Below are 25,347 nucleotides of genomic sequence, written 5' to 3'. Positions count from 1 at the left end.
TGTGTGTGGGCATTAAAGGTACATCCTTAAATAATTCACTCATATTTGTCAGATAGTCGGTTCTGTGTCAGGTAAGCACCGTCTGTGTGTTGCACACAATTTAATCTGTTTCCTTTACTCGTCTTTTGTTCTCCAAACACAGAAAGAAAAGTGCTTCAGTTCAGTGAGGCTGAACTCTGCTGGCCGTTCATGAATATCGGCTCCCTGTTAGATTCAGAATTGAAACACCTGCTCCTCACATACAAGCTCTGTAATAACCAGGCCTCCTCAGAGGGGTTCATATGATTGAGTCAGTTGTGTCTGTAGGTCTTTGCCGTACTATGAAGAGCACTGATGCCATATTAATGTTATAACACTGAACTGAACCGAAGTTCAGTTTGTTTGCAGCAACAGAAAAAGTGTAATAACATTGGTATAAAACTCAAATTTATTTGAAAGTTAAAGTATAAGAAAGATATTTTTGTAATATTTGCAGATATGTAATATTACATATTTGTATCATATTCATGTATTTATACATATTAACCTCGTAATGAAGTTGCTTTTGCTATAAATATTTTTCCAAAGTGCAAAACTGAAAAACCCCGTCAGTTTGAATGTTCTTTTAAACGTAACCGTCGACATATTTTCCTCTTTTTTTTCTTCTGTTGCTTTAAACCTTTGTTTTTGTTCTCAGAGCCCAACAAGCAGCGACCGTGTCTCAGGTAAATCCTCCTCCTCGGTTTCTATCATCACTGAATTCTGTTCATTTGTTTCAGCATCTTCTTCATGTGAAATAAGTGTGTGTTTGTGGCAATGAAGGAATATTTTACCAGACTTTATTCAAGCTGAAGCACATTCAGGTCAGATTGCTCTCTGGTGATTTTAATCTCAGATGAATCCAAATATGTTCCTGGTTAAATGATGATTCCTGCTCGTCTGGAGTAAAAGACTCAAATCAATTTAAACCAGTAAAATATAAGAAGTTCCACGTGGGCTTATTTTTAATAATCATATTTCAGATCTTAGTGCTCTGACCTCTCTGTGTTTCACTGTGTTCATGTCAGACTCATCGTCAGACTCAGAGACGCCTCAGGCTGAACCTGGAGCTGCTGCTGCCAGCAAAGAGGGTAAAAACAAAGTGATGAAGAATAAAGAGAACAGAGAACAAAACTACAGGAAGTTTGTATTTATACTTTATACAAAGTTGCATTAACTTGGCATTTGATACATCGACATTTAATTGTTTGACACAAACAATTTCAAAAGAATTTGTGGGAAAATGTAACCAGTTTAAAATCGCACTGTTTTGTTTTTCTTGATGAAAATTGACGCTTATATATATTTTATATAAATATATATTTATCATAGTCCAGCTATTTTTTGTTAATGAGAAATATGAAAAATATGTTAAAATGTGAAACTTAAAATGAATTCCACTGAGTTACTCTGCAGTCATGCTTCTTTCACATTTCCACAGCAGTGAACTTTGACATGAACTTACAGAGTCACACAGTGTCTGACATTAAATGGTCTCATCATTGATTTTCTTTGGACTGCTGTGAGTGGACGGACAAAATATAACTGTGGAGTGTTCCAGTGTTCGCAACACTAATTAAAGGGGTTTTGTGTGGATGAAACAGCCAGAGGAAAACATCTGTTCATGTAACGCACAGAGACAGAGAGGCGGGTAACACTGCCGTCCGTCAGGTCTTAGACCTCAGTGATCAGACGAGCTGCAGATGGACGGGACCTCCATCCTCCTGTCAGAGAGGAAAACTGAGTTCATTCGACACAATGGGAGAAGCTTTCTTTAAATAATGATGCTGTGTGTTTTCTGCATCCACAACATCCACCCTGATCCACACTGGACTGTGACACACGGGAAGCTGCAGTTTAAAACCTTTCAGATTTATTTGATCATATATTCACATCAATCATGAAAGTTCACGCCTGCAGTGCATGTGTGAGAAGAGCTTCATTCTGTGAGGTGAAATTCAAGAACAACAGTTTTTCCTTCATAAACTATTATAAATAAATACTTGCTAGTGTTAAGGGCACACACCAGCGTTCGTCTCAACTAAACAAATAAATCAAAACATATGTGGTTCTTCTTCTTAGTCCAGTGTTTCTGGAGCCATTTTTCTTCACTGGTTTTATTTTGGATAAAGTATTTTGATTTTGCCGCTTGACGGTGCTTCAAGTAAAGAAAGAGAAATGTCAGTAAAGTTTTAGGATTAACAGACCGAACAAAAGCCTCCTTCCCTCACTGCTCACAGACACTTTCTTTGATCAGGTTTGTGTGTTTCTCTCAGACTCAGAGTCGTCTCAGAGCTGTGCGGTGGTTTTGGAAAACGTCACAGACAACATGTCCACAGATCTGCTCTCCATGCTGGTGGAGAACATCTGCAGGTTGGATGAGAACGCCTACAGCATGGAGAGGATCCTGGAATCCAACAAAGCTGTGGTCACCTTCAGCAGCCCTGCAGGTAGGAAGCAGACAGCTACCACCTGATTAGGTGACAGCAGGAAGGAACAACTCCCTTTTAACAGGAAGAATTTACATTCAAAATAAAATAATAATTAAAAAAATATTATTTATTTAAAATAATGAAGGATTTTAAACTTGGTTCTGGATTTACACTCCACTGGTTCAAGAACTTTTTTGAGAAAAGGAAGTTGGAGATTGGCCTGTAATTAGCTAGGACAGCTGGGTCACTCGCCACTTTAAAGGCCAGGCGCCCATTAATTAAGTGCAGCCAGCAGCTTAGGTTAGCATAGCTATTGAAACCAGGATAAAGGCTCGTTCGGTTCATCCACAGCTTTTTAACCTTCGATAAGTGACTCGCTTTAAGCTCACCTCTGACAGCCTGAGTACACATTTGGGTCCTGCAACAGTCGACACACTAACAGCACAAAATATTAACACATCTGTCTGCAATAAACGAGGATTATTAAATATATAAAGTAGATCCAATAAAGATTGCCTTTATATTTGAAACAAGGACAAAGCCTGACATCATTATATAGATAACACTGTGTAATCCAGCTCTTCTCTCTCACCCTCTCACCCGTTTCAGTGTGAAAGGATTAACCTGGATTATTTTGCAGATGTGGAGAGATTCCTGTCTGTAAGTCAGACCAGCACAAAGATGAAGAAGCATGGACTGACCGCTCGGCCCCGAAAGGTAGCAACAAACATCCGAGTGGAGAGTCTTCCTCCGCCTGTGGTCAAAGGTACACACAGAAAGCAGTACATGCTGCACTTATTCTCTTTTGGCTCTTGACGAAGGCGGTCGCACTTTCTCCCTCTCCCCTCCTCTCCCCTCCCCTCCCTTATCTTTCCTGCTTGGCTTTCTCATGTCTCTGTCTAGTCTTGTCTACTTCTCTCCCTTTGCCCTGGAAGAGTCTCACAGTCTGTTCTCTAAAACCTAAAAGAGGAATTATGGATTTGACACCCTCTTCTCGATGAGAAGCCTGGGTTCAGGAGAGCCGATTGAAGACGTCTATCTTTTCGGAACCATGATAACTGATCAGCGCTGGCTTGGCCCTGGCTTATCGAAGAATAAAGTAAGCAGAAACGGCTGTTCAGATCCCCACAAGGCTGCCCGCTGTGTTGATTGGAACGATGGAGCGAGCCGTGGCTTCTCAGAATGGGCTCATTAGATGCAGCACGGAGGACATATTGGAGAAGCTTGCGGCTGCTGTCAGTACTGAGACTCTGACAACATCTGACAACATCTTGGAGAGGCTGACGGCTGCACTCGTGCTCTGTGAGCAAACTGGATAACTTCTCGGTGTAGCTGGATAACATCGTGGAGAGGCTCACGGCTCTCCAGCGGGAACGGTGAGACACCAGTGATGGACATTAGATGACTGTAAAATTGACATGCAGCGGTTCGCACTAAAGAAAGAACACCACCGTTATTTCATGCGGCTACCATATCAGCGCCAGCTGCGGTCTCAAGGGTGGAGCTGAACATAACAAATAATCTCTCCCCTGATAACAAACTGTGTTTAGACCCTTCGATCCAAACGCCCTCGTACACTTACCTCCAAGGCCGAGTCGGACGGCGGGTCAGGGCCCAGCGCTGGATGAATAGCTGCAAAATAGAATTATAACACCTATAAAAGCAGCTGCAAAAACAAAACAATAAGTGTCATAATTCTGTCATTTGATCATTTTTTCTCAGTTATAGCTGAATAAACTTCCTACTGTGTTGAGAAACAAATAACTCAAACGTGGGTGTGTGCTGACTGATGTTGACTGTTACTTAATCAAATAGCACTAAAACTCTGCTGCTAGTTCAAGCAAACAGCCCAGAATCTGCCGCCCTCACCCCTGGAGGAGGCCCTGCACTTTACAGAAAAGAAATGCTGCTGACAGTAAAGTTTTAGGAACAACAGGTGAACAAAAGCCTCCTTCCCTCGCTGCTCACAGACACTTTCTTTGATCAGGTTTGTGTGTTTCTCTCAGACTCAGAGTCGTCTCAGAGCTGTGCGGTGGTTTTGGAAAACGTCACAGACAACATGTCCACAGATCTGCTCTCCATGCTGGTGGAGAACATCTCTGGGTTGGATGAGAACGGCTACAGCATGGAGAGGATCCTGGAATCCAACAAAGCTGTGGTCACCTTCAGCAGCCCTGCAGGTAGGAAGCAGACAGCTGGACAAACACAACAAGGCAAAAGGACAAACATCCAAAATCCCCTTTAGATGAACCTTTGAGTCTAATTTTAAACCTGACTTTATAAAAAATCACATATCTGATCTGGAGAAGCACAAAACCACGTGATATGATTTGAATAATGAATCATTTTCATATAAATATTACTTTAAACTACACAAACATTGCATTCCATTTACTGTATCTAGCATTAAGACTGTAAAATAATAATGCAGAGGAAACTCAAGAATCCGATAGCCACCTATCGGCAAGCACTTTGGTGACAGTGGGAAGGAAAAACTCCCTTTTTACAGGAAGAAACCTCCAGCAGAACCAGGCTCAGGGAGGGGCGGGGCCATCTGCTGTGATTGGTTGGGGTGAGAGAAGGAAGACAGGATAAAGACCTGCTGCGGAAGAGAGACAGAGGTTAATAACAGATATGATTCAATGCAGAGAGGTCTGTTAATACATAGTGAGTGAAGAAGAAACACCCAGTGCATCATGGGAATCCCCGGCAGCCTACGTCTATTGCAGCATAACTAAGGGAGGATTCAGGGTCACCTGGTCCAGCCCTAACTATATGCTTTAGCAAAAAGGAAAGTTTGAAGCCTAATCTTGAAAGTAGAGATAGTGTCTGTCTCAGGATTCAGAAAGATAAAGCTTGATGCTGGATTTAAATCGTGCTATTTTAAGAACATTTGTAATAGAAACAAAAAGTAGATAACTGGCGATCTATTGGGGTCATATGGCACTATGAGGTCTTTAGGATCAGACGGGGCCTGATCTCGGTCACGCTCAGCGGCCCTGCAGTGAGGATAACCTGCTTGACTTTACATCATACACAAACAAGTGAAGCACATGTTAAACAATTTTTACTTTGATATCAGTAATCATAAATAAATTGGTATCAGTAAAGTAAAAGAATGAAAAGATCCAAATACCTCTACAGACTCTTTGAGCAGAGGAACCTATCACTGCTCTCCTTTATCACCATTCTGTTTGCTGCCACTGATCCCAACGTCTTCGTTGCTTTACATACAACATAATGTCGTCTGGATACAAATTAAGATCACAGCATTGAGCATAATCAAGAACCTGAATGAATATTGTTTCCTTTGACCACAACTAGTGAAAATATTAACTCTCCTAATCCTTGATTCAAATTTGAAACAGGGTCCATTAGAAAGAACACAAACAGCATAAAATGAAAGCAGATCTGTCTCCAATAAAGCAGGATTGTTAAATATAGAAAATAAATCTTTATTGACTCTACATTTAAAAAATAAAGAGGAAGCCTTCATTCATTCATAAGAACATTTCTAGATAATATGTTGTAGCCCAGCATTTCTCTCTCACCCTGTTTCAGTCTGAAAGGATTAATCTGGATTATTTTGCAGATGTGGAGAGATTCCTCTCTGTAAGCCAGACAAGCACAAAGATGAAGAAGCATGGACTGACCGCTCGGCCTCTGGAGGCAGCAACGAACATCCGAGTGGAGAGTCTTCCTCCAACTGTGGTCAAAGGTACATGTGCTCCTAAAAACCATAGACTGTATATAAAAGCCTTTGGATAATTAATACATTATTTTTAAAAACCAGCAGGGGTCGACTCCTCTGGTTGAAAAAAGTTTACCAGAACATGAGCCTACTGCTCAATATAGCTGTTATGTTATATTTTTACAGTGGCTTTATTTGTTGGGACAGTTTGAGCTTTGTCGCTTCCAATTTCACCTGAAATCAACACATGAAATCTAGAAAGGAGCTAATCAATGCAACAAGAGGCATAATTACTTATACAGATAATACACAAGCTAAATATAAAAATAATTATCTTCTCCTCAATACAGGAAATGAACTCAGTGCATGAATGAGCTCATTCATCATTATAGCTGTATACAGTGTAGCTTCCACACTTTTTGCCCCCTGCTGACCCAAATCCAAATGGTGCTGAGTGCTTTAAGGGGTCTCCCTGGAGCTGAGCTGGGCTTTGCCATTGCTACCACATGGCTGTTAAATCGATTCAACCCTAAATTTCTTCCTAACCTTTCGGAACAATAAGGACAATGTCAAGGCTCTGTGTGCGGGCAGGCGGAGATGAGGATCCAGATGCAAGACTCTGAGACTGTAAGACTCTGAGAATGTAACTGAAAACTTCAGCTTTTATTGCTGGCACCAACGCAAAAACAAAAACCAAGAAACCAAACAGCACCACAAAGGCTGGATCTGAGGGTACGACGCGACACCGAGCACGGGAAAACACAGGGCTAATATACACAGCAGGGCTCTAGACTAACTTTTTGCCATGGGCGTACCGGTACGCCTAACTTTAAAAAGTTAGGCGTACACAAATTTTATAATAATTTCTATAATATAATGTGTTTTTCTGGATACACTGTGCTTTTTCAGCATTCAAAGACTGATGACACCGTGTCAGAGCACTGGCTATGAATTTCAGAAGGATCAGGCCTTAACAGAAAAGTTAGCAATAGTTCTTTTCCTATTACAGCTACATCCACTTCTGTCGTGCCTAGGCTGCTCACTAGGGCTGGGTATCATCACTGATTTCTATAATCCATTCGATTCCGGTTTTCAAAGTCCGGAATCGAATGAAAAAACAGGCTTTCTTGTCCGAGGTCATTTAAGTGAAAAAATGAAAAGAAAAAGACAGCAGCCGCAGCGCTGTAAACAACGGTAGACTGGTGGGTAATAAGCGAATGAATAATACAGAAAACAGAGATTGGAGACGGGAAACTGTTCCTGAAGTACAGAGAGAGAGAGAGAGAGAGAGCTAGCTGTGCATGAAGTGTGATTTTAATAGTCGTGGAAGCAAAACAGCAAAATTCATGACGACATTGATCAAATGTGAAGCGCAGTTTGCTGCTTCTTTTGCTGCTGGCTCGGCGAATTTTGGCTGGAGAGACAAAACCTGCAGCTCAGAATCAGCGCAAAAAGACGTAATCACAGCGCGGACCGGACGCATCAGAATCGCTGAGCTCCGATGGCGTGTCCGTCTACGGGCCGTCGGGTGAGAAAGCCGAGAAAGACAAAGTTGATTCTGATGTATCGGTCCGCTCTGTGTTTACATCTTTGTGTGGAATCCGTGTACCTGCTCTCATTTGCTGTTTGGTTGTTGTTGAAATGGTTTTGTGAGCTTTAATCTGACGTTTCTGTCAAAACACAGTTATATTTAAAAGTCGATTCAGGGTTTAATGAATTGATATCGCTTTATTCAAGCTACTCACCTCCCACTTCCACCTGCACTTTCAACTGGACCACGGCCAATCAGAGAGGTCCCGCCCCTGACTTTCTCTGATTGGTTTAGTCCACGATAGGGGCAAAATGTGTGTCTGTTGTTGACCACAGGGAAGGTTGCAGATTTTTTTTTTTTTTTTTTTTTGCTACCCGAACAGTTGGTCGCACAGGTGCAACCAAATTTTTTTTTTTTGTCGCACCACTGAAAAATTTGGTCGCATTTGCGACCAAATTGGTCGCACTCTAGAGCCCTGCCCAGGGACGTAATCAGGGAATGGAAAACAGGAGGGAGACACAGCTGGGAGAAATTGGACTAACGAGACAGGGGAGCAGACCTTCACAATAAAACAGGAAACAAGAAACCACTAAACAAAGACGCAGACAGAATATAATACATGGAACTTGAACTATGCAAAACATGAGACACAACCAAGGAAAACCGTGACAGTACCCCCCCTCCAAGGGCTGGCTCCTGACAGCCCTAAACAAAAAACAGAATAACGAACCAGAGCACCAGGCCACGGTGGGCGGAGGGGGTCCAGGATGGAGGGACAGAAACAAAACAAAAAACAAGGAGCATGATTCCAGATCAGTCCATAAACAAGAAAACAGGTCAACACAAAACTAGATCCATCACGAGTCCACGAGAAAGTTCAGGGGGTCGACCCGAAGGTAGACAGCACGGGGCCAATCAGTTCAGGGGGCCGGCCGTGTGGACCGCAATGGTGGCGACGCAGACGAGACACATCAGGAGGCCGGCCACATGGAAGGCAGTGGCGGCAACAGAACAGGTCCGGAGGCCGGCCGCGAAGCCAGCAGCGGCGATAACCTCGTTCTGACCATGAAGACGTCCAACCAAAGGCCTGGAAAGTGGCCGGCAAAGGCGAGGTGGTTCAGGCAAAGCTGGGTTGGACGGCGGTGGAGTGGCAGAGGCTGACGCTGAGGCCGGACCAGGCGAAGCCGATGCAGAGGCTATAGACATTTTTCATTATACTGACAATGAAAAAATATGCAATATGCATTTTTTTTTCCTTTTTTTTTTTTTTCTGCCCATTCTGTTGGTTTTTGTTTTTTGCCCTTCTCCCCCGTCCCTCTTCTCAGCTGTTTCTCTTTCCCTCTTTCTTTCTCCCCTTCTTTCCTCCAGTCAAGTCTGTCCCGTATTCAGCAAGTGAAAATAAAATAAACAATAAAAGGTGAATCAAATGGACCATTATGGCAAGGCTGGGATGGTCAATTTGGTAAAGTAAATCCGTTGGGCATCTTTCTTTGCCTTTAGACAATAATTCTGATGCAAAAGAGCCAAACGGGACAGGCCAAAAAAAAAAAAAAAAGACAATGAAAAAATAGAAGTACTCAGATTTTTAATGCCAAAAACATTTCTGCTAAAATAACCAGATAACCAACTTTGAAAGTAATTTAACCATCATGCATCTGTAAAACTGTGCATTTCTGGCTTTTTTCTAGACATACTGGAGTTGTATTTTGAGAAGACTTGGACTCATCCCAAAAACATCATCATGATCCCAAAAGAAAAGGCTGCCATCATCACTTTCAGTGATCCTAAAGGTCTTTTATGTTGTTGATGTAAACCTATGCTGAACGTATGCAGGCACCAGCTTGCTGTAGTAGTGGTGATTAATGTGAGGGCTTTGCCCACCAAGTTCTTTCACGTCTTTAAACAGAAACTGGTTCAGCAAACTTTGGAAACATTTTAGTGTTTAAGCTTTCAGAATGGATTCTGTACGACTAATAGTTGTCCTTACTGGAGCTAAGCAGCCGAGATGAAAACAACAAAAAACAAACCCAAACGTTAGAACACATCACTCCTGTACTTTGGTTATATATTGCTTTCATTCCCAAGGACGAGGTACGTCTGAGGCAGCTAGCTTCACATAGGAAATATTAGGTCAGCTTTTCCAGTTTTTTAAAGTGAACTTAGAGGCAAAGAAATCAGTTATTACTAAAGTTAATAAAATAAAATGCTTTAGATTAATACCTGTTGTACTTAGAAGCAGTGTACAAATGACTGAAACGGTTAGCTAACAATGACTGAGAAACTGTAAAAAGTCTAGATCCAATCTGAAATGTGTTTAACTGAAGTAATTTGAAGATGAAAAGTGTTGTAGAAAAATGATATTTGTCAGATCAAGAAGGTTCAGAACCGCAGAGTAACCACTTATCTAACCTTTGCTTCTCTGCTCCTTGTTTGCTGCAGTTGTGGAAAAGATTTGCGTTAAAAAAGACCTTGAGTTGAAGTCTATCACAGTGAAGGTATATCCATACTACGAGTCACTGGGAACCGCCTTGTACGCCAAAGAACGCCCAACATGGAAGATGCCCAAGCCCTTCACAGAGCGTGTTCACCACGTTATCTGGAAATTCCTTGTGGAGAAGAAACTATCAGAACACATCAATGATCAGATGCGTCCACATTTCTGCAGAGTGGATTTGAATGACCCTGAAGTGAAACTCAGCCCTGTGCCAGAGTTTTTGAGGCAGCAAGATCTGACAGCAGAACATGTAGAAAACTGGATGAGTAAGGCCCAACATGCCTTCCATCGCCTGATGTCTCAGTACACAGCATTCATATGTCACGTAAATGCACTGGGATGGAGAGCTGCACAGAAAGATGTACGTTCGGTGGTGAAAGAAGATGCCATCCTGGTGCTGGATGCATCACAAGGGGTTCTGACTGTTGCTGGCCGAGCTGATGATATAAAACGAATCAGGGCTCCTGTGGAGAAGATTCTTCTGAAAGCCATGAGTCACATTGAACGACAGACAAACAGCGTCTCTGAGGAAATGATTTTGTCCCCTGCGATGTTCTACATCCTGAAGCAAGAGGGGCTCCAGACAGCTGCTCTGGACATTTCTCCTGAGATGAAACTCTCTTATGATGAAGGCACCCAGAAGTTAACCATTACAGGACTCACTGCAGAGTTCTACAAGACCAAGTCATGGATCTCTGAGAAGAAAATGAATATGAGTAAGAAACAACAGAATGTCCCCCCATGTCTTCTAGACTTTCTCAGAACATTAGATCCCATGGACTTGTCCCAGGATCTGTTCACATCTCAAGGCATCAGTGCAATCTACACCATTGAAAGCAAATGGCTTCTCCTGTTGGGGAGTTCTGACAGAGCCCTTGTTGATGCAGAAAGTAAGATGAAGGCTGCTTTGGCTCATCAGATTGTAGAAGTGGAAGACCAAAGAGTTCTAAAACTTCCCACCTGGGGCCACCTGAAGCAAAAGCTGCTGGATACCTACAATCTATCCAAGAAAAAAATAGTTGCCATTGAGATGCATCCAGAAAGAAGAAACAAAATAACAGTGGCGGGTTTTGTGAATCCAGTGAAAGAGGTCAGCCAGAGTCTGAAGGAGTTTATTGCAAGCAATTCACAAGTCCAAGAAATCCTTCGTCTCCAATCCTGTGCTGTTGTTTTGTTTATTAAAAGGAAAAAATCAAAGGAGTGGTCCAGTATTGCCAAAGATAATCATGTATCAGTAAGGTTTTATGTACAGAAGCAGAGCATCAGCATCCTTGGTGCTCGTCTTCATGTCCAGAAAGCCAAATCCTGCTTTAGGGAACTGGCCAGTGCTCTCTTCACTGACACCTTAACTGTGGACAAGCCAGGAGCAAAGAAATACTTCCAAAACCAAGGAAAAATGTTACTGTCTACATTAATGAATGAGATAAGATGTGCGGTCTTCCTTCGTCCAGAGATTGAAGAAGATGAAGAAGAAGAAGCAGAGAATTATGAAGAAGAAACTAACTTTTGTTATTGTAAAGTGCAGACCAACAGTGGAGTACTGATTTCTGTCAGTAAGGTGGACATCTGCAGCTTTGGTGTGGACGCTGTGGTCAATGCAGCTAATGAGGACTTAGACCACATTGGTGGCCTGGCTTTGGCACTGCTAAAGGCTGCAGGACCACAGCTGCAGAGAGAAAGCAGCGACTACGTCGCTAAAAATGGACGTCTACGTCCTGGTGACGCCATCATAACAGATGCATATAACCTGCCTTGCAAACATGTTGTCCATGCAGTTGGTCCACGATTCTCTGACTTTGACAAGAAGACAGCAGTGTCACGCCTGAAGACTGCAGTTAGAGAAAGTCTGACACAAGCAGAGATGGTCAACTGCTCCAGCGTTGCACTGCCAGCGATCAGCTCGGGCATCTTTGGTTTCCCTGTTGACCTCTGTGCTGAGACCATAGCCCAGGCAGTTCGGGAGCACTGTGACAGCCCACAAGGTCTGAGATCATTAACTGAGATTCACCTGGTGGACAACAACGATACGACCGTCAGAGTCATGGCCACAGCTGTGAGCAAGGAGTTCTCAGACCTCGGACCTACAATGACCATCCCACAGCAAGCAGGCGGGAAACGAACAGGAGCTTCAGGGTAATGTTAAAGTTTTTTAATAATAAACTTTTACTGTAAACATCTTAACATTGATACTCATCAAGCTCATGATCGCAGGTAACAATATCCAGCTCCATGTAACGTCCTTATTTGGATTTTGTCTGCTGTATAACTGTATAAGCACTTCTGTATACCTGACAGCATGGAGGTAATCTATATCCACAATCCCCCAAAATAAAACTATTTCTTTAAATCTTTTCAGTAAACCTTGTTGATGCTGAGCTAGCTGAGAAAGATTATATCAATTTATTGGTCAGATTTATGGTTTATGGCTTCCTAAACCACAAAGATGGCTGAGCAGCTATTATTAACTTTAAATGGCTGCTTAAGTATTCAGTCAAATTGGAGTCATTTGGAAAGCATTTAAAATTGTCATTACTTCCTAGTGGACATAAGCGGGGTCGAGGCAGAGGCAGAGGTCAGAACCAATCACATGATGCCAGCTGGTGTAATGAAAAGCGAGAAGAAGGAAGAGGCGGTGGAAGAGGAGGTGGAAGAGGAGGTGGAAGAGGAGGAAATCATCACGGTAACAGGGGAGGCCTGAGCCCCAAGCAACAAATCAGCCATAGAGAGCATGAAGGGTAAGGTGGTTCCCCTTCTATTTCTTTGGTTTTATCACACTCTTGATGACCTCATGTCCATGAGGCCTCTTTGATATCATCAGTCTGTTATCTGATTGGATGCAGGTTGGAGCAGACCACAGCTGAGGGGCTGAAGATCATTTTATGTAAGGGAAACATTCAGGACCAGACTGTGAGTACCTGTGCTGTCATTTGGATCATAGTTTAGAGGATTCTGTAAATGTTCATGTAATTACAACATGAAGGGATAGATTTGGCTTACATGCATCTTTAAACCAGGATTACAAGTAAATTCTGGTTTATGCAGTATTTTTTCAATCTGTCGCTGTCTTTTCATGTTTTTGTGGAGTTTCAGTTCTGCTGAACACCACAACAGTGTTCACCACAGGGCCAAATGAGCTTACTACATAAATTCATTTGGCCCTGTGTTTACAAAGGAATGCTCATTGATAAATACAGCACATTCAAACATCCACTGATTCCAATTTGAAAGCTGCTTTATGTTTTTAATTGACTCGTGTGAAGGTGTCACATGTTTCAAACACGACTCAAACTTTGCTCATTTAACTATAATTTGATTAACATGTCAAAATGCCTGGATACATTTCCTGGTCTTTCTATATCAGGTGGGCAAAGCGATCAGACAGAAATAAGATATTAATTAAGAACAAAGCTACACACCTTTATCAGCAGGAACAACGAGGGCACATACAAATCTGATCACATAATTAAGAATTTATACTGCAATATTTTTATGGAAGACTGTACAGTTTGTGTATTTTATATACTGTAGTTTGCAGACATTTAGTGTCTCGGCCTTTTTAATGCAAAAATAATGAGATATTTTTGATTTTTTACTTAAAACTGGCTTTCATTTACCGAGCTTTTTGTGATTTTACTTTTGTTCCACAGACTGACGTCATCGTCAACACCATCTCAGAGGACATGAAACTGAACCAGGGAGCTGTGTCCAAAGCCATCCTGTCAGCAGCTGGAAGCAGTCTGCAGGACGCCATCTACTCTGAAGCCAGAAGGAACACGCTGCGATACGGTGATGTTGTCGTCACTGACGGCTACAACCTCACGTGCCAGAAAGTCTTTCACGCTGTTTGTCCTTTCTGGGACAAAGGAGGCGGCCAGGCAGAGGAGGTGAGGCCTAATAAAGGTTGGACACTGTAAACATGAAGGACCCAGGATACACAGTTTAGCTTTCCAGCTGCTGGTCGCACACACACCAGCTCTGGGTCCTGATGCCACTGAAATGAGGAGAGCGTGAATAGTCTATTAGGCTCAGCTGCCCTGTCAGCCTGCCGGTCACTGCCCCCTGAGCCCACTGCACCACCCTACCCTCTCCCAGCCTATCACCCCTTTGGACCACCATGAACTTAAATGACTGTGGACAAATACCACTGGGTTATCTGGGCGTTGGCATCTTTCATGTGGTGGAGCCATTGCAGCTGGGCGTGGTCTGAGCAGAGGGTGAATAAGTGTCCCAGGATGCAATAACAAAGAGAGCTGACTGCCCACTGGATTGCCAGACACTCTTTCTCCACCATGCTGTACCTGGCCTCCCTCTCCGACAGCCTCCGACTGATGTAGACTACAGGGCAGTCAACCCGCCTTACCTGCTGTGACAAAACTGCCCCCAGCCCTCTGTTTGAGACATCCATCTACAGAACGAAAGGGAAGTAGAAGTTACATGTGTGAGACAGGGGCTCCCACAAAGAACCTTTTTAAACCACACAAAAGCCGCCTTGATCTGCTCCATCCACTGGACCAGATCTGGGGCACCATTTTGGTCAAGGGGCTGGTCAGGTTTGCAAAGTTTGGAACAAGACGGTCTTAATAACCAGCCAGTTCCAAGAACCACCATCTAAGGGGCGCATCTGTCCACCTCCCAAGTGGTACCCGATATACTCTACCTCTCTCCCTCAAACCACACACTTCTTTGGGTTGGCCATGAGCCCCACCTGGCTCAGGGACTCCAGGACTGTGGCCACCCGCTGCACATGCTCTGCCCAGGTGTCACTCTGAATGATAGTGTCATCCAAGTAGGCAGCAGGCATAAGCAGCACCTGGTCCATGAGGCGTGAGGCCAGGGCTCCGAACAAGCCGAACAGAAGTGTAACCAATTGGTGCAAACTGTACGGAGTGGAGAAGGACAGTTTTTCCTTAGACTCTGCAGACAAGGGCATCTGCCAGCAGCCCTTGGTTAAATCCAGGGTTTGTTGGGGTTTTTTTTTTAAAAACTTGCAGTGCCTAACAAGTCCAGGAGGTGGGAATGGTGGAATTTTGCACCTCCAACTCATCTCTCTTCTTCACCAGGCTCACCAGAGAAGCCTCTCTCCATGCTTTGAGGGGGTTGAGGTGATATACAAGTTCCTCCCCTGTCTGACCATACCACCTCACAGTCTACGTCCCCCACCTACCGTGTGACCACAAAGGGTCCTTGCCAGTTGGCAAGTAATTTTGAGCTAGAAGACGGGAGTAATACAAGCACTTTATGTCCAGGGAAAATGAGTCTAGCCCCTCTGTTGTGCAGGTGCTGTTGACATTGCTGGACCTGGGACAAATTTTGCTGTGATAACCTTCCCAATGTGTGCAGTTTTGCTCTCAGGTCCAGAACATATTGAATTTCAATTATAGCTGGGCGCCGACCTTCCTTCCAGTTTCCTTTAATCAGGTCCAACACCCCCGCGGCTTTATGCCAAACAGTAACTCAAAGGGAGACGATCCTGTGGGGGTCTCAGGATTGTCTGTTGTTTGCAGTGCACCTCACGCCCTGCAAACAACAGAAGGTCCAACCAGCAATCCCAATTGCATTCATCCTCGTGAATGAACGTATGAATCATGGACTTTAAGTCTTATTGAGCTGCAACAGCCCACCAATCTGAAGGCGACAGATGCCATCCAAACAGACTTAATGCCCAATAATTTCTAAAGCTCTTTGAGTGTGTGAGACATGAATGACGTGTCCTGGTCAGTCAGTATCTCTTTCGAATTTTGTCTGAGATGCTTGTGAGATGACCAGAAACACCACGTTCTGTGCAGAACTGGTGCACAGCGGCACAGCTTTGGGATATCACACTGCATAATCTACCAGAATTATTACAAAGCAATATCCGCATGCATGCCAGTGAAACGGGGCGATCGTGGCTGAAGAGTTGGGTGTTCGTCTTGTAATCAGAAGGTTGCCGGTTCGAGCCCCGGCTCGGACAGTCTCGGTCGTTGTGTCCTTGGGCAAGACACTTCACCTGCCGCCTACTGGTGTTGGCCAGAAGGGCCGATGGCGCGATATGGCAGCCTGGCTTCTGTCAGTCTGCCCCAGGGCAGCTGTGGCTACACCTGTAGCTGCCTCCACCAGTGTGTGAACGTGAGAGTGAATGAATAGTGGAATTGTAAAGCACTTTGAGGGGTCTATTTAAATGCAATCCATTATTATTAAATGGCCTGATGAGGTCCATGCCAATGCGCTCAAACAGGACCTCCATTAATGGTCTCGGGCGCAAAGGTGCTTTTGGAATTGCTGGCTACTTAACTCCTCCGAGAGGAGGGGGGTTCAGGGCAAGTTCAGGGCAGCCGTCTGAGCTTCCCCTGGAACATTTTCAGGAATGCCTGGGAGTCATTGCCTGGCTCCATCCGGTGCAGCTTTATCCTGCAGCTTCTCCAGCCGAACTTGATGCAACGCCACCTGCTTCTTGTGCATCACAGCAAGCTAAACCATCATCTGGCCAGTTGTGTGGGTTGTGGGTCCGACATGCCCAACTAGGTTTTGTACCAGTGCAAACGTGAAAGAACCAGGACACACATTTTGGGCAGTGAAACGTGTTCATTTGTGACTCATTGCAGGTTCTCCCGCTGGTCACATAGCAACTCCAGATGCTGTTGTCACTGAACTAAGGAGCATGATTAGTCTGTTAGGCTCAGCTGCCACGTCAGCCTACCGAGTACTGCCCCTGAGCCCACTGCACCACCCCACCTCTGCAGAGGAACTGCAGACCACACCCCAGCACAAACACTTAAAGTGTGTCCCACAGACATCTGCATTTCTTCTACAGAAAGCCGTTTCTATTCTCTTTTCTTTTCTTAAACTCTGTTATTCTTATAAGCCCCAGCATGTGTGAGATACTAACATAGCACTTCTCTACTCTGAGAATTCCAGATTCTTTCTACAAGCCTCGCACATTCATCCGATCACTGTTTTCTATCCCCAAACGCTTTTTTACCATCATTCATGCACTCGTCCACTGAGGGATGCATCAGGAGAAACTCTGTGCCCCTCACCACCACTGAAAACTCCACTTTTGTTCCTGGTCGTTCACATACCATACTGTGTATCTTGCCCAGTCACTGAAGTCCAGCTTCACTTTATGTCTTATCTCTGTTTGTCAGGAGTTAACGTCCATCATCAGATACTGTCTGGTGGAGGCTGAGAAACGTCAGATGGCATCGTTGTCCTTCCCAGCCATCGGGACAGGAAACCTGAGCTTCCCCAGAGCCCTGGTGTCCAAACTCCTGTTGAGAGAGATCCGCTCGTACAGCAGCAGCAGAAACCCTCGCTGTCTGAGAGAGGTGGTCATCGTCGTTCACCCCAGTGACAGCCAAACCGTGGATGTGAGTTTGTGACTCTGATAGGAGCTGTTTAAGTGCTTATCATGTTCTGACAGTGAGCACTAGAGACGAGCAAACCCACAACAAACAGATGGACACATAATGTGCAGGCAGACACTGATCAGTCACACCGTCACCTAGCTTAGCACACAAACTGGTGAAGCTGCTTGTGGCTACAGGTAGCAAAAACCACACTGAGTGGTGATACACACTGTTAGTACAGTGGTCCCTCGCTATAACGCGCTTCACCTTAAGCCGCCCGTGGATTTTTTTTGTGTGCAATTTTGCATGTTTCCTGTTTTTTGGGGGGTTTTTTTGTTTTTTTACAGCGCATTGTGTTGCGCATCCTTATCTGCTGTAGACCATTGTCAGTGTCTCCTGTGCAGTACAGAATGTGTTCGGCTTGTCAAATTTACAGCAGTGTGACTCTGAAGTGCTGTACTCTCAGTGTTGGGAAGGTTACTTTTAAAATGTATTCCACTGCAGATTACAGAATACATGCCGAACAATGTCTTTTGTAACGTATTGTGTTACGTTACTCAGTGAGAGTAACGTATTCTGAATACCTTGGATTACTTAATATGGTATCACAACTACATGAATGAACTATTGCTGTGTGATTTATTACTATTACTGCAGGTTACTCTCCACACCAACACCAGCTAGATGTTTAAATCTTAATATAATGAGTAACAGTAGGTGGACATTAGGTAAGGCTGCACTTTTTGCAGTGATCTCGCATAGAAAACTATTCCTCGCGTATATAAAACAGGTCCGCGGCTCCGAACCGTAGTAAAGGGACCTCTGGCTGATACGTCGGGTTCGTGTCGGCTCGTAGCTGAAAACTAGCTTTACTCTGTTGTCTGGGTCGACTTTGTTAGCGAGAGACAGAGAGAGGCGTTGAAAGGCTCCAACGGAGCTTATTGTTTCAGAGGAAAACAGGAACACAGTGTACAGTCGAGTCTTAACAGCTTACTTACAACTGGGCTCGTCAGGCTCTGTTTGGCTGCAGTGGTTATTATTATATTTACATGCTTCCAGCTCCCGTTTCTGCTCCGTGACAGCTGTACTTTCTTAAGTACACCATTAAGCAGTCAATGCTTTTTATTTCTTAGGTAATGACATTAGCAGAATTATGTTTTGTCAGCAGTGTCAAGCATACAAGCAGCTGATTTCATTAGAGCTGTATGAGAATATATTTGATGCTGCTTCAGGAGGAACAAACCTATGATGTAAACTTAGCAACAAAAAACAATAAAAACTGAAAAATCAAATACAACAAAGATTAAATCAGACTACATTATCACATTAATGTAATAATTAATTATTACATTTTACATTTTATTACAATTATTATTATTATTAATAATACATTATTATTTTTTCTCTGCACTGAGCTGCAGTTACAGCTGCTTCATCAGTGCTGTGAAAACAAAAAATCACCAGCATGAACGTAACACATGAAATATATTATCAGTGTTTCACCAGAGAGTTCACCGCTCAGAGGAACGTCCAACATGAAGCACGTGGTTTTCATGAGGTACCAGCTCAACAGGCTGTCGACCAATCACAGCACTCCTCAGGTAAGAACCATCAGAGCTACAAAGAGCAGAATCCTGTTTAGTCTGATGTTCACGGGTTATTTAGTCTTAATGTAGCAGGACAAACTGAGGATGTTTTAGTTTCACTAAGTGGCCTGATGTGACCATCAGTGACAATTCATGTCGTTAAAGATGCGAGCCTAGTTTGTCCAGCAGGTGTTGCTGATGAGCTTTATGTTAAACACATTGGACAGAAGAGAGTAAACTCTGTGTGAATGTTGGTGGGTGGACAGTTATTAAAAGGTCTTATTTTAATGCCTTTAGTGTAGTTTTAGAAATAAACCTGTAGGAGGCGACGTCGTGCTTTGCTCATTGGCACATTAACTTTACAGGTCCTGAGTTCAGACCTGCAGCTCTGTCTGTTCCTGTTTAATTATATGGAAGAGTTGGTCAACTGTGGATTTTTAAATAGGTGTGAGTGTGAAAAAGTGAGTGTTATAAAAGAGACTGTGTGTGTGTGTGTGTGTGTGTGTGTGTGTGTGTGTGTGTGTGTGTGTGTGTGTGTACATTTCTCTGTCCCAGTCTTGTCCACCTCCCTCGATGTGTACCAGATGCAGATCGATCAACTCACCTTTGAGGCATCATCAGGTGACATTACCAAGGAAGCCAGTGATGTCATTGTCAATTCCTCCAATCAGAGCTTTAACCTTAAAGCAGGTGAGTGTTGACTTTATATTTGTGGCTACAACAGTTAAGACACTGAGTAGGACCTTCCTTCAGGGTGCTGTGCAGTATCTGTGCCGTTCCTAAGACTGATCTGAGATGTTGTTCTTGGGATCTGCTGGAGCCACTCGCCCAGGTTGATAGTCGCCGCACCGAGTGCTCCATTTACCACTGGGACCACCGTTACCTTCACCCTCCACATCTTCTCGAGCTCTTCTCTGAGCCCTTGGTATTTCTGCAGCTTCTCATTCTTCCTGATGGTGCTGTCACTCGGTGTAGCTACATTCCTACAGCTGTCTTCGTCTGCTTGTCCACCTCTGCTGTCTGGTGCTTTAGAGCACTGAGGGCAGCGCCCGTCACTGGGCTGGAGGCTCCAGCAGATTCCAGAGCAGCACAGTCCTAGAAACAAACCAAAAATCGCCTGCAGGGCGGGTAGAGAATTATTATTTTTTAAAATATGCACATATAAAGAGAACGAGACAGAGGTAACTGTGAAATTTAACTCTGTGAAAATAAACGTGTTTTTTCTGTGTAACAAAATCTGACTAACTGCACCTGTTGCTCTCCTCTTATTGCTGCTCAGGGGTGTCCAAGGCGATCTTAGACGGTGCTGGAGTAACAGTTGAGCAGGAGTGCGCTCAGCTCGGTGTGTACATGAAGCTCCAGCCTTTTCACTTCCTTTTTAGACTCACTATGCTTCACACTTCTCATAATGATGTTTCCTCCCTGCAGTGACTTCCACGGCTCAGCCTCCTGCAATGATCCTGACATCAGCCGGGCAGCTGCCCAGCAGGAACATCGTCCACGTCGTCGGCCAGAACGACCCTGCAAGCATTAAAAACACGGTTTACTCGGTGCTGAAGGTCTGCGAGAAGAAAAAGTTCAGCTCTGTGGCCTTCCCAGCCCTGGGAACAGGTCTGTACATGATGCACACAGCTGTGCGTCCCAGTGTATCGGGCTTTGCAGCAGCTTTCCAGATGTTGCCATCTGCGCTCTCTCCCCTCTCAGCAAATAGTGAGAGCACGACTAGTCGAGTGGACTCAGTTGCCCTGCCAGCCTCCCTGCACCACCCCTCCCCTGCAGCAGAGCCACAGGCTACACCTCCATCACAACTCGGTTCACTGTGCAGCAATGTGAAGCATCCTTACTTCACCCCACTCTCACAAACCTGAGTTTGTGCCACTAAAATGTCTTTAATACAAAGTTGAAACACAGCTCTGTGTGTCAGATTACACCGATGTGTGATCAGAGCAGCTAACTGTCCGGTGGATTCACTGCTGCGAGGTAGTTTCCATCTCTGCTGCTCCTCCATGCTCGCTCATCTCAGTCACATTAGTGCTTTTTCCAACAGTGCAAACGACTCTGAGGTGGACTGTTGGTGCTCCGTGTTCTAACTGATTTATTTCTGTTTTTCAGTCAGTATGTTTCATTTGTCCAGCTCTTTTTCTTGGCACTGTATTGAAATGAAACTCATATTCTGAATCTAACAAGCTGTCGTCCTTTCATCATCATCATCATTATCATTGCTTGGTCCTTGTCTGCCCATCAGGTCAGGGAGGGGCCAGCCCTTCAGAGGTGGCTGATGCCATGGTGGATGCAGTGGTGCAGTTTGTGAAGAGGAAACAGCCGAGGTTTGTTCAGAGTGTGAAGATCCTGATCTTCCAGACGGCCATGCTGAAACATTTCCACATGAGCATGAAGAAGAGACAGGAAGAGAGGGTGGAGGAGAAGAGTGTCGTTAGCAAAACTGAAGGTATTACATTGTTTTTTAATCTGTTAACAATAAATCACATTCAGGCTGATGCACTTTTTTACATCAGCTCTTCTTTGAACAACACTGTCAGTGATGAAGATCTAAGAATAGAAACTGCTGTCTTAAATATATTATATTTTACTATTCTCAATTAAAATATTGTTTATATGTTTTTTTTTAATTATAGTGTTTTTGTGGATTTTTCGCACATTGTTTTATGGAGATTGGACTCTATGTGACATTCACAGATCTCTTTGCTATAATACAACATTTTTTTGAGCTGTTTTAGACTAACTTTGTTTTTTGGGCTCGGAGCAGAGCAGCCAATCGCTGCTGACTTAGTCCTGGAGAGGGAGGAGTTTAAGCCCGCAGTGTTTCAGCTGTGTGCCGATGACCACAAGGTACAAATTCATTCATGTTATGTTTCCATTCATATTTATTTATTTTACAGGAAGTCTGCTTTCTAGACAGAGGTCAGTGCATTTTAGGACGAACCCTTTCTTTAAATAGTCTTTTTACTTTAATAGTCAGGCATAAATATATTATTACACACAGTCTCTTTCTTTTATTAATATTGAGCTCAGATCTTCCTACATGTGTAATGCAGAGCTCGAGGCTAGTTTAGCATAAATAACAAAGCAGCAGAGAAACAGATTTCCTTGTTTGGTCGAAAGTTCAGAAAACATTGTTAGAGAATGAATCCACAGTTCCTTCAGAGTTCAGCTTCGTCAAGTCTTTCATCACAGTGAGGTTCACTACCATCGTAAATATAGATCACAGGAAAAATCTCTGCTTCTAACTGAGCAACCAAAACTACACTGTGTTGAAGTAACTGCTGGTCTGTATACGTGTTGCTCACGAGGATATAGTTCCAGTACACTCAGTAGAATTAAAATAAAATGATTGTCTTTAAATCTCTGTTATTAACACACATTTGTCTGATGCTGCAGGCAGCGAGTCAGGCCAAGAAAAGGATTAATGACCTGATTCTGGCTGAGCAGGCACAGAAAACCATCTCTGACCCCTGCATTAGTCAGCTGTCACAGGCTGACATGGAAAAGCTGAAGGCTCTGCAGAGAGAACTGACGGTCAGCATCCGCCTGGACAAAGGAGCAGAGGACCAGGACCCGGAGATCCACCTGGAGGGTCTGACCAGGGATGTCTACGCTGCTGAGTCTACAATCAGGTCAGAAAACAGGAAAGCCACATAAACCATTGATATGTAATAATTCTTGGGTTTAACATGTTACATGTTAAAGTATTGCTTTACCTTTTTATTTGATGACCTTCAGGGACATCATCCGTAAGGTGGAGCGGGCGGAGGCCTTGATGAAAAAGGCCTTGGAGATGAGTGAGCAGGTGGAATGGCAATTTAAGGACCATAATGGGTCAATGGTGGCCTTTGGCATGAACACCAACCTCACCCTCGAGGAAGCTTTCAAGACCAAACAAAAAGCAAAGATCAAGATCAACAATGACGCGTACACCGCCGACCCAGCGCGTGAAAAAGCAGTTTCAGCAAACGGACGTAATGACGTGGAGCTCCATCGAAAAGACCAGAAAGGTGAGTCAGTAATGTGCACATAGTCCTCATTTAACCTGCTGGAAGAACACAGAACAACGTGTCCAACGTTTTGCATTGGACCAAGAAAAGCTTGAAAAGTTTCACTGGTGAGTTTTTACTTTTTGTTCTGCAGGTACCAGCGCTCTGCCTTTGCCTTCATGTTGGGAGGACATGAAGGACGACCTGCTGAAGCTGTTTGCTGTGGCTCCAGCATCTAATGAATACAACGATGTGGAGAAGGAACTGACGAAGACCGGACTCAACCTCAACATCATCAGTGTATGTTCAGTCATAAATACACGGACCAGGCTGTATGATGTACACAGAAGTATTCTATATTTTTTATATAATTGAAAACAAAAGGAGAGTAAATTAGTTCCCAAGTCTCAGCTTCAACTTCAGTTGGTTTGGCATAAACTGTAGTGTTGGACCTAAACATGTGACATCACCCACTGGTTTTCCATTCCCAGTTTGAAGCCTTGACTTTGCCACCTCGGATCATTTCAAGCCAGCAGAATTTGAATGTTGAATAAATTATAAATACTTTGTCAACAATCATTAGAGAGCAGACACAGAGGTAAGAAGGACAGTTATTGTACTTCAATGAAAATCACCAACATGATGTGTTTGGATTACGTCGGCAGATCGAACGAGTCCAAAATCCGTCACTGTGGCAGAACTACCAGATCATGAAGAAACAAATGGAGGTGAAGAATAAACACACAAACAATGAACTGCTTCTGTTTCACGGCACCACTCACACCTCCATCCATCTGATCAACAAACAAGGCTTCAACCGCAGCTACGCAGGAAAACATGGTAAAGCCATCACACACAGTACACACATACAAGGGTAGAATATTTCAACACTAGTTTAAGTTAATTAGTTATTCAGTTAATATGTTCACTCTGTCTGCAGCTGCGATGTACGGCAACGGCTCTTACTTTGCTGCGGACCCTTGCTATTCAGCAGGAAACTACGCCACGCCCGACACCAGCGGACACAAGCGCATGTACCAGGCCAGAGTTCTAGTTGGAGACTACACCCAAGGACAAAAAGGCATGATCACCCCTCCTCCCAAATCTGGGAGTGCCTCAGACCTGTATGACAGCGTCACAGATGACGCTACTTATCCAACCATGTTTGTGGTCTTCAATGATATCCAGGCCTACCCAGAATACCTCATCACATTTACATAAAGAGCCATGCTCCTACTGTGCAACATGTCTGGGAGTCGGGTGTTTTAATTTAACTTCAGTCTATCAACTCTGTCAGATAAAATAAAATACTCTACGTCTTTGAAGGGGGCGCAGCTGTTTCAGTTTTTCCTGCTGCAGGTGTCACTTTGTACTTTAAATCTAATCAAATGCAGTTTGAAGGAGCATTAAAGTAACAATACAACAATCAGTGAGTCTCTTGTTGGTTATTTCATACACGCTTCATGTTGATAATGTTATGTTTGAGTTTACAGATCCTGTTCTGAATTAGTCACTTGAGCTTTGACTGGATACATTTAATAATAATGAGTTCAGATGCTGCTTTGGTCATGGAAGGACATTCCCCTTCATCAGAGGACTGAGGATGTCCACAGTGATCATTTTCTGAGTTCCACTGAGCACTGTGAAGTAAATATACGTCTAAATTATTGTTTATTGCTCAGTCTTCTCAAACCTTAAAATAATTTCAAAGTAACTAAGAACTAGAGCTGTTCTTGACTAGATTCTGATATAAGTCAGAATGTGGAATCCCACATTGCTAAATAATCCTTCCAAGTTCAAAGTTGAGCCAAACCTCATGGATCACATTTTCATCCAGACCTGTGCAAAACTGAGTGAAGAATCCTGAAAACAAACAAATAGGCCAAACCAGTCAAAAATGTAATTTTATTAATACTTCAGCTTTTGGCCTCATGTGATGACATCCATCGGATTGAAGGCTAACTGTGTATTTATGCTTCAGCAGCAAACCTGTACCTTCCACTATAAACACTATAGTGTTGTAGTGAAACATTATAAATAATCCTATAATAATAACTCGTCTGAACACTACGATGTAACCTGACATGCCACCATATTATTGTAGCGTCTACCTTACAATATACAGCACCTGTTGTTGTGAGTTGGTGCTGTATAAATAAAATTGAACTGAACTGAATCTCCCTGGAAATCTAACTACAGTGTTGTGGATGCATTCAATAACTATTGTGATCAGATCACTGCTGATTCCTCCTCCTGCATTTCTACATATTTCTTT

The 25,347-nt window shown here is 43.6% G+C and overlaps 1 protein-coding gene across 2 annotated transcripts in view; it reads left to right on the top strand.

The window, feature by feature from the left end:
* Window positions 1-24,501, top strand: part of LOC146697664 (protein mono-ADP-ribosyltransferase PARP14-like) — a 26,501-nt gene extending 2,000 nt beyond the window's left edge. Inside the window, exons 3-25 of one of the 2 annotated variants that reach the window (XM_085476464.1) lie at window positions 677-704; window positions 1,047-1,109; window positions 2,295-2,468; window positions 3,091-3,216; window positions 4,457-4,630; window positions 6,043-6,168; window positions 9,361-9,462; window positions 10,112-12,299; window positions 12,707-12,901; window positions 13,007-13,073; window positions 13,814-14,050; window positions 17,294-17,515; window positions 18,990-19,095; window positions 19,636-19,770; window positions 20,360-20,422; window positions 20,509-20,691; window positions 21,326-21,529; window positions 21,848-21,930; window positions 22,480-22,715; window positions 22,822-23,093; window positions 23,227-23,372; window positions 23,738-23,912; window positions 24,013-24,501. In XM_085476464.1, coding sequence (XP_085332590.1) covers window positions 677-704; window positions 1,047-1,109; window positions 2,295-2,468; window positions 3,091-3,216; window positions 4,457-4,630; window positions 6,043-6,168; window positions 9,361-9,462; window positions 10,112-12,299; window positions 12,707-12,901; window positions 13,007-13,073; window positions 13,814-14,050; window positions 17,294-17,515; window positions 18,990-19,095; window positions 19,636-19,770; window positions 20,360-20,422; window positions 20,509-20,691; window positions 21,326-21,529; window positions 21,848-21,930; window positions 22,480-22,715; window positions 22,822-23,093; window positions 23,227-23,372; window positions 23,738-23,912; window positions 24,013-24,293 — 5,586 coding nt within the window. In that variant the 3' untranslated portion in view covers window positions 24,294-24,501. Of the gene's footprint in view, window positions 1-676; window positions 705-1,046; window positions 1,110-2,294; window positions 2,469-3,090; window positions 3,217-4,456; window positions 4,631-6,042; window positions 6,169-9,360; window positions 9,463-10,111; window positions 12,300-12,706; window positions 12,902-13,006; window positions 13,074-13,813; window positions 14,051-17,293; window positions 17,516-18,989; window positions 19,096-19,635; window positions 19,771-20,359; window positions 20,423-20,508; window positions 20,692-21,325; window positions 21,530-21,844; window positions 21,931-22,479; window positions 22,716-22,821; window positions 23,094-23,226; window positions 23,373-23,737; window positions 23,913-24,012 lie in introns of both variants that reach the window. The other variant, XM_085476463.1, reaches the window with a different exon arrangement.
* Window positions 24,502-25,347: the final 846 nt, after the last annotated feature.

The sequence above is a fragment of the Copadichromis virginalis genome, linkage group LG12 (genome assembly GCF_057382275.1).
Source record: "Copadichromis virginalis isolate Kocher_CV1m ecotype Utaka linkage group LG12, C_Virginalis_male_GT1.1, whole genome shotgun sequence".
In the NCBI taxonomy this organism is placed as follows: Eukaryota; Metazoa; Chordata; class Actinopteri; order Cichliformes; family Cichlidae; genus Copadichromis; species Copadichromis virginalis.
The sequence above is the reverse complement of the archived record's forward strand: the minus strand, read 5'-3'. Positions and strand labels throughout refer to the sequence as shown.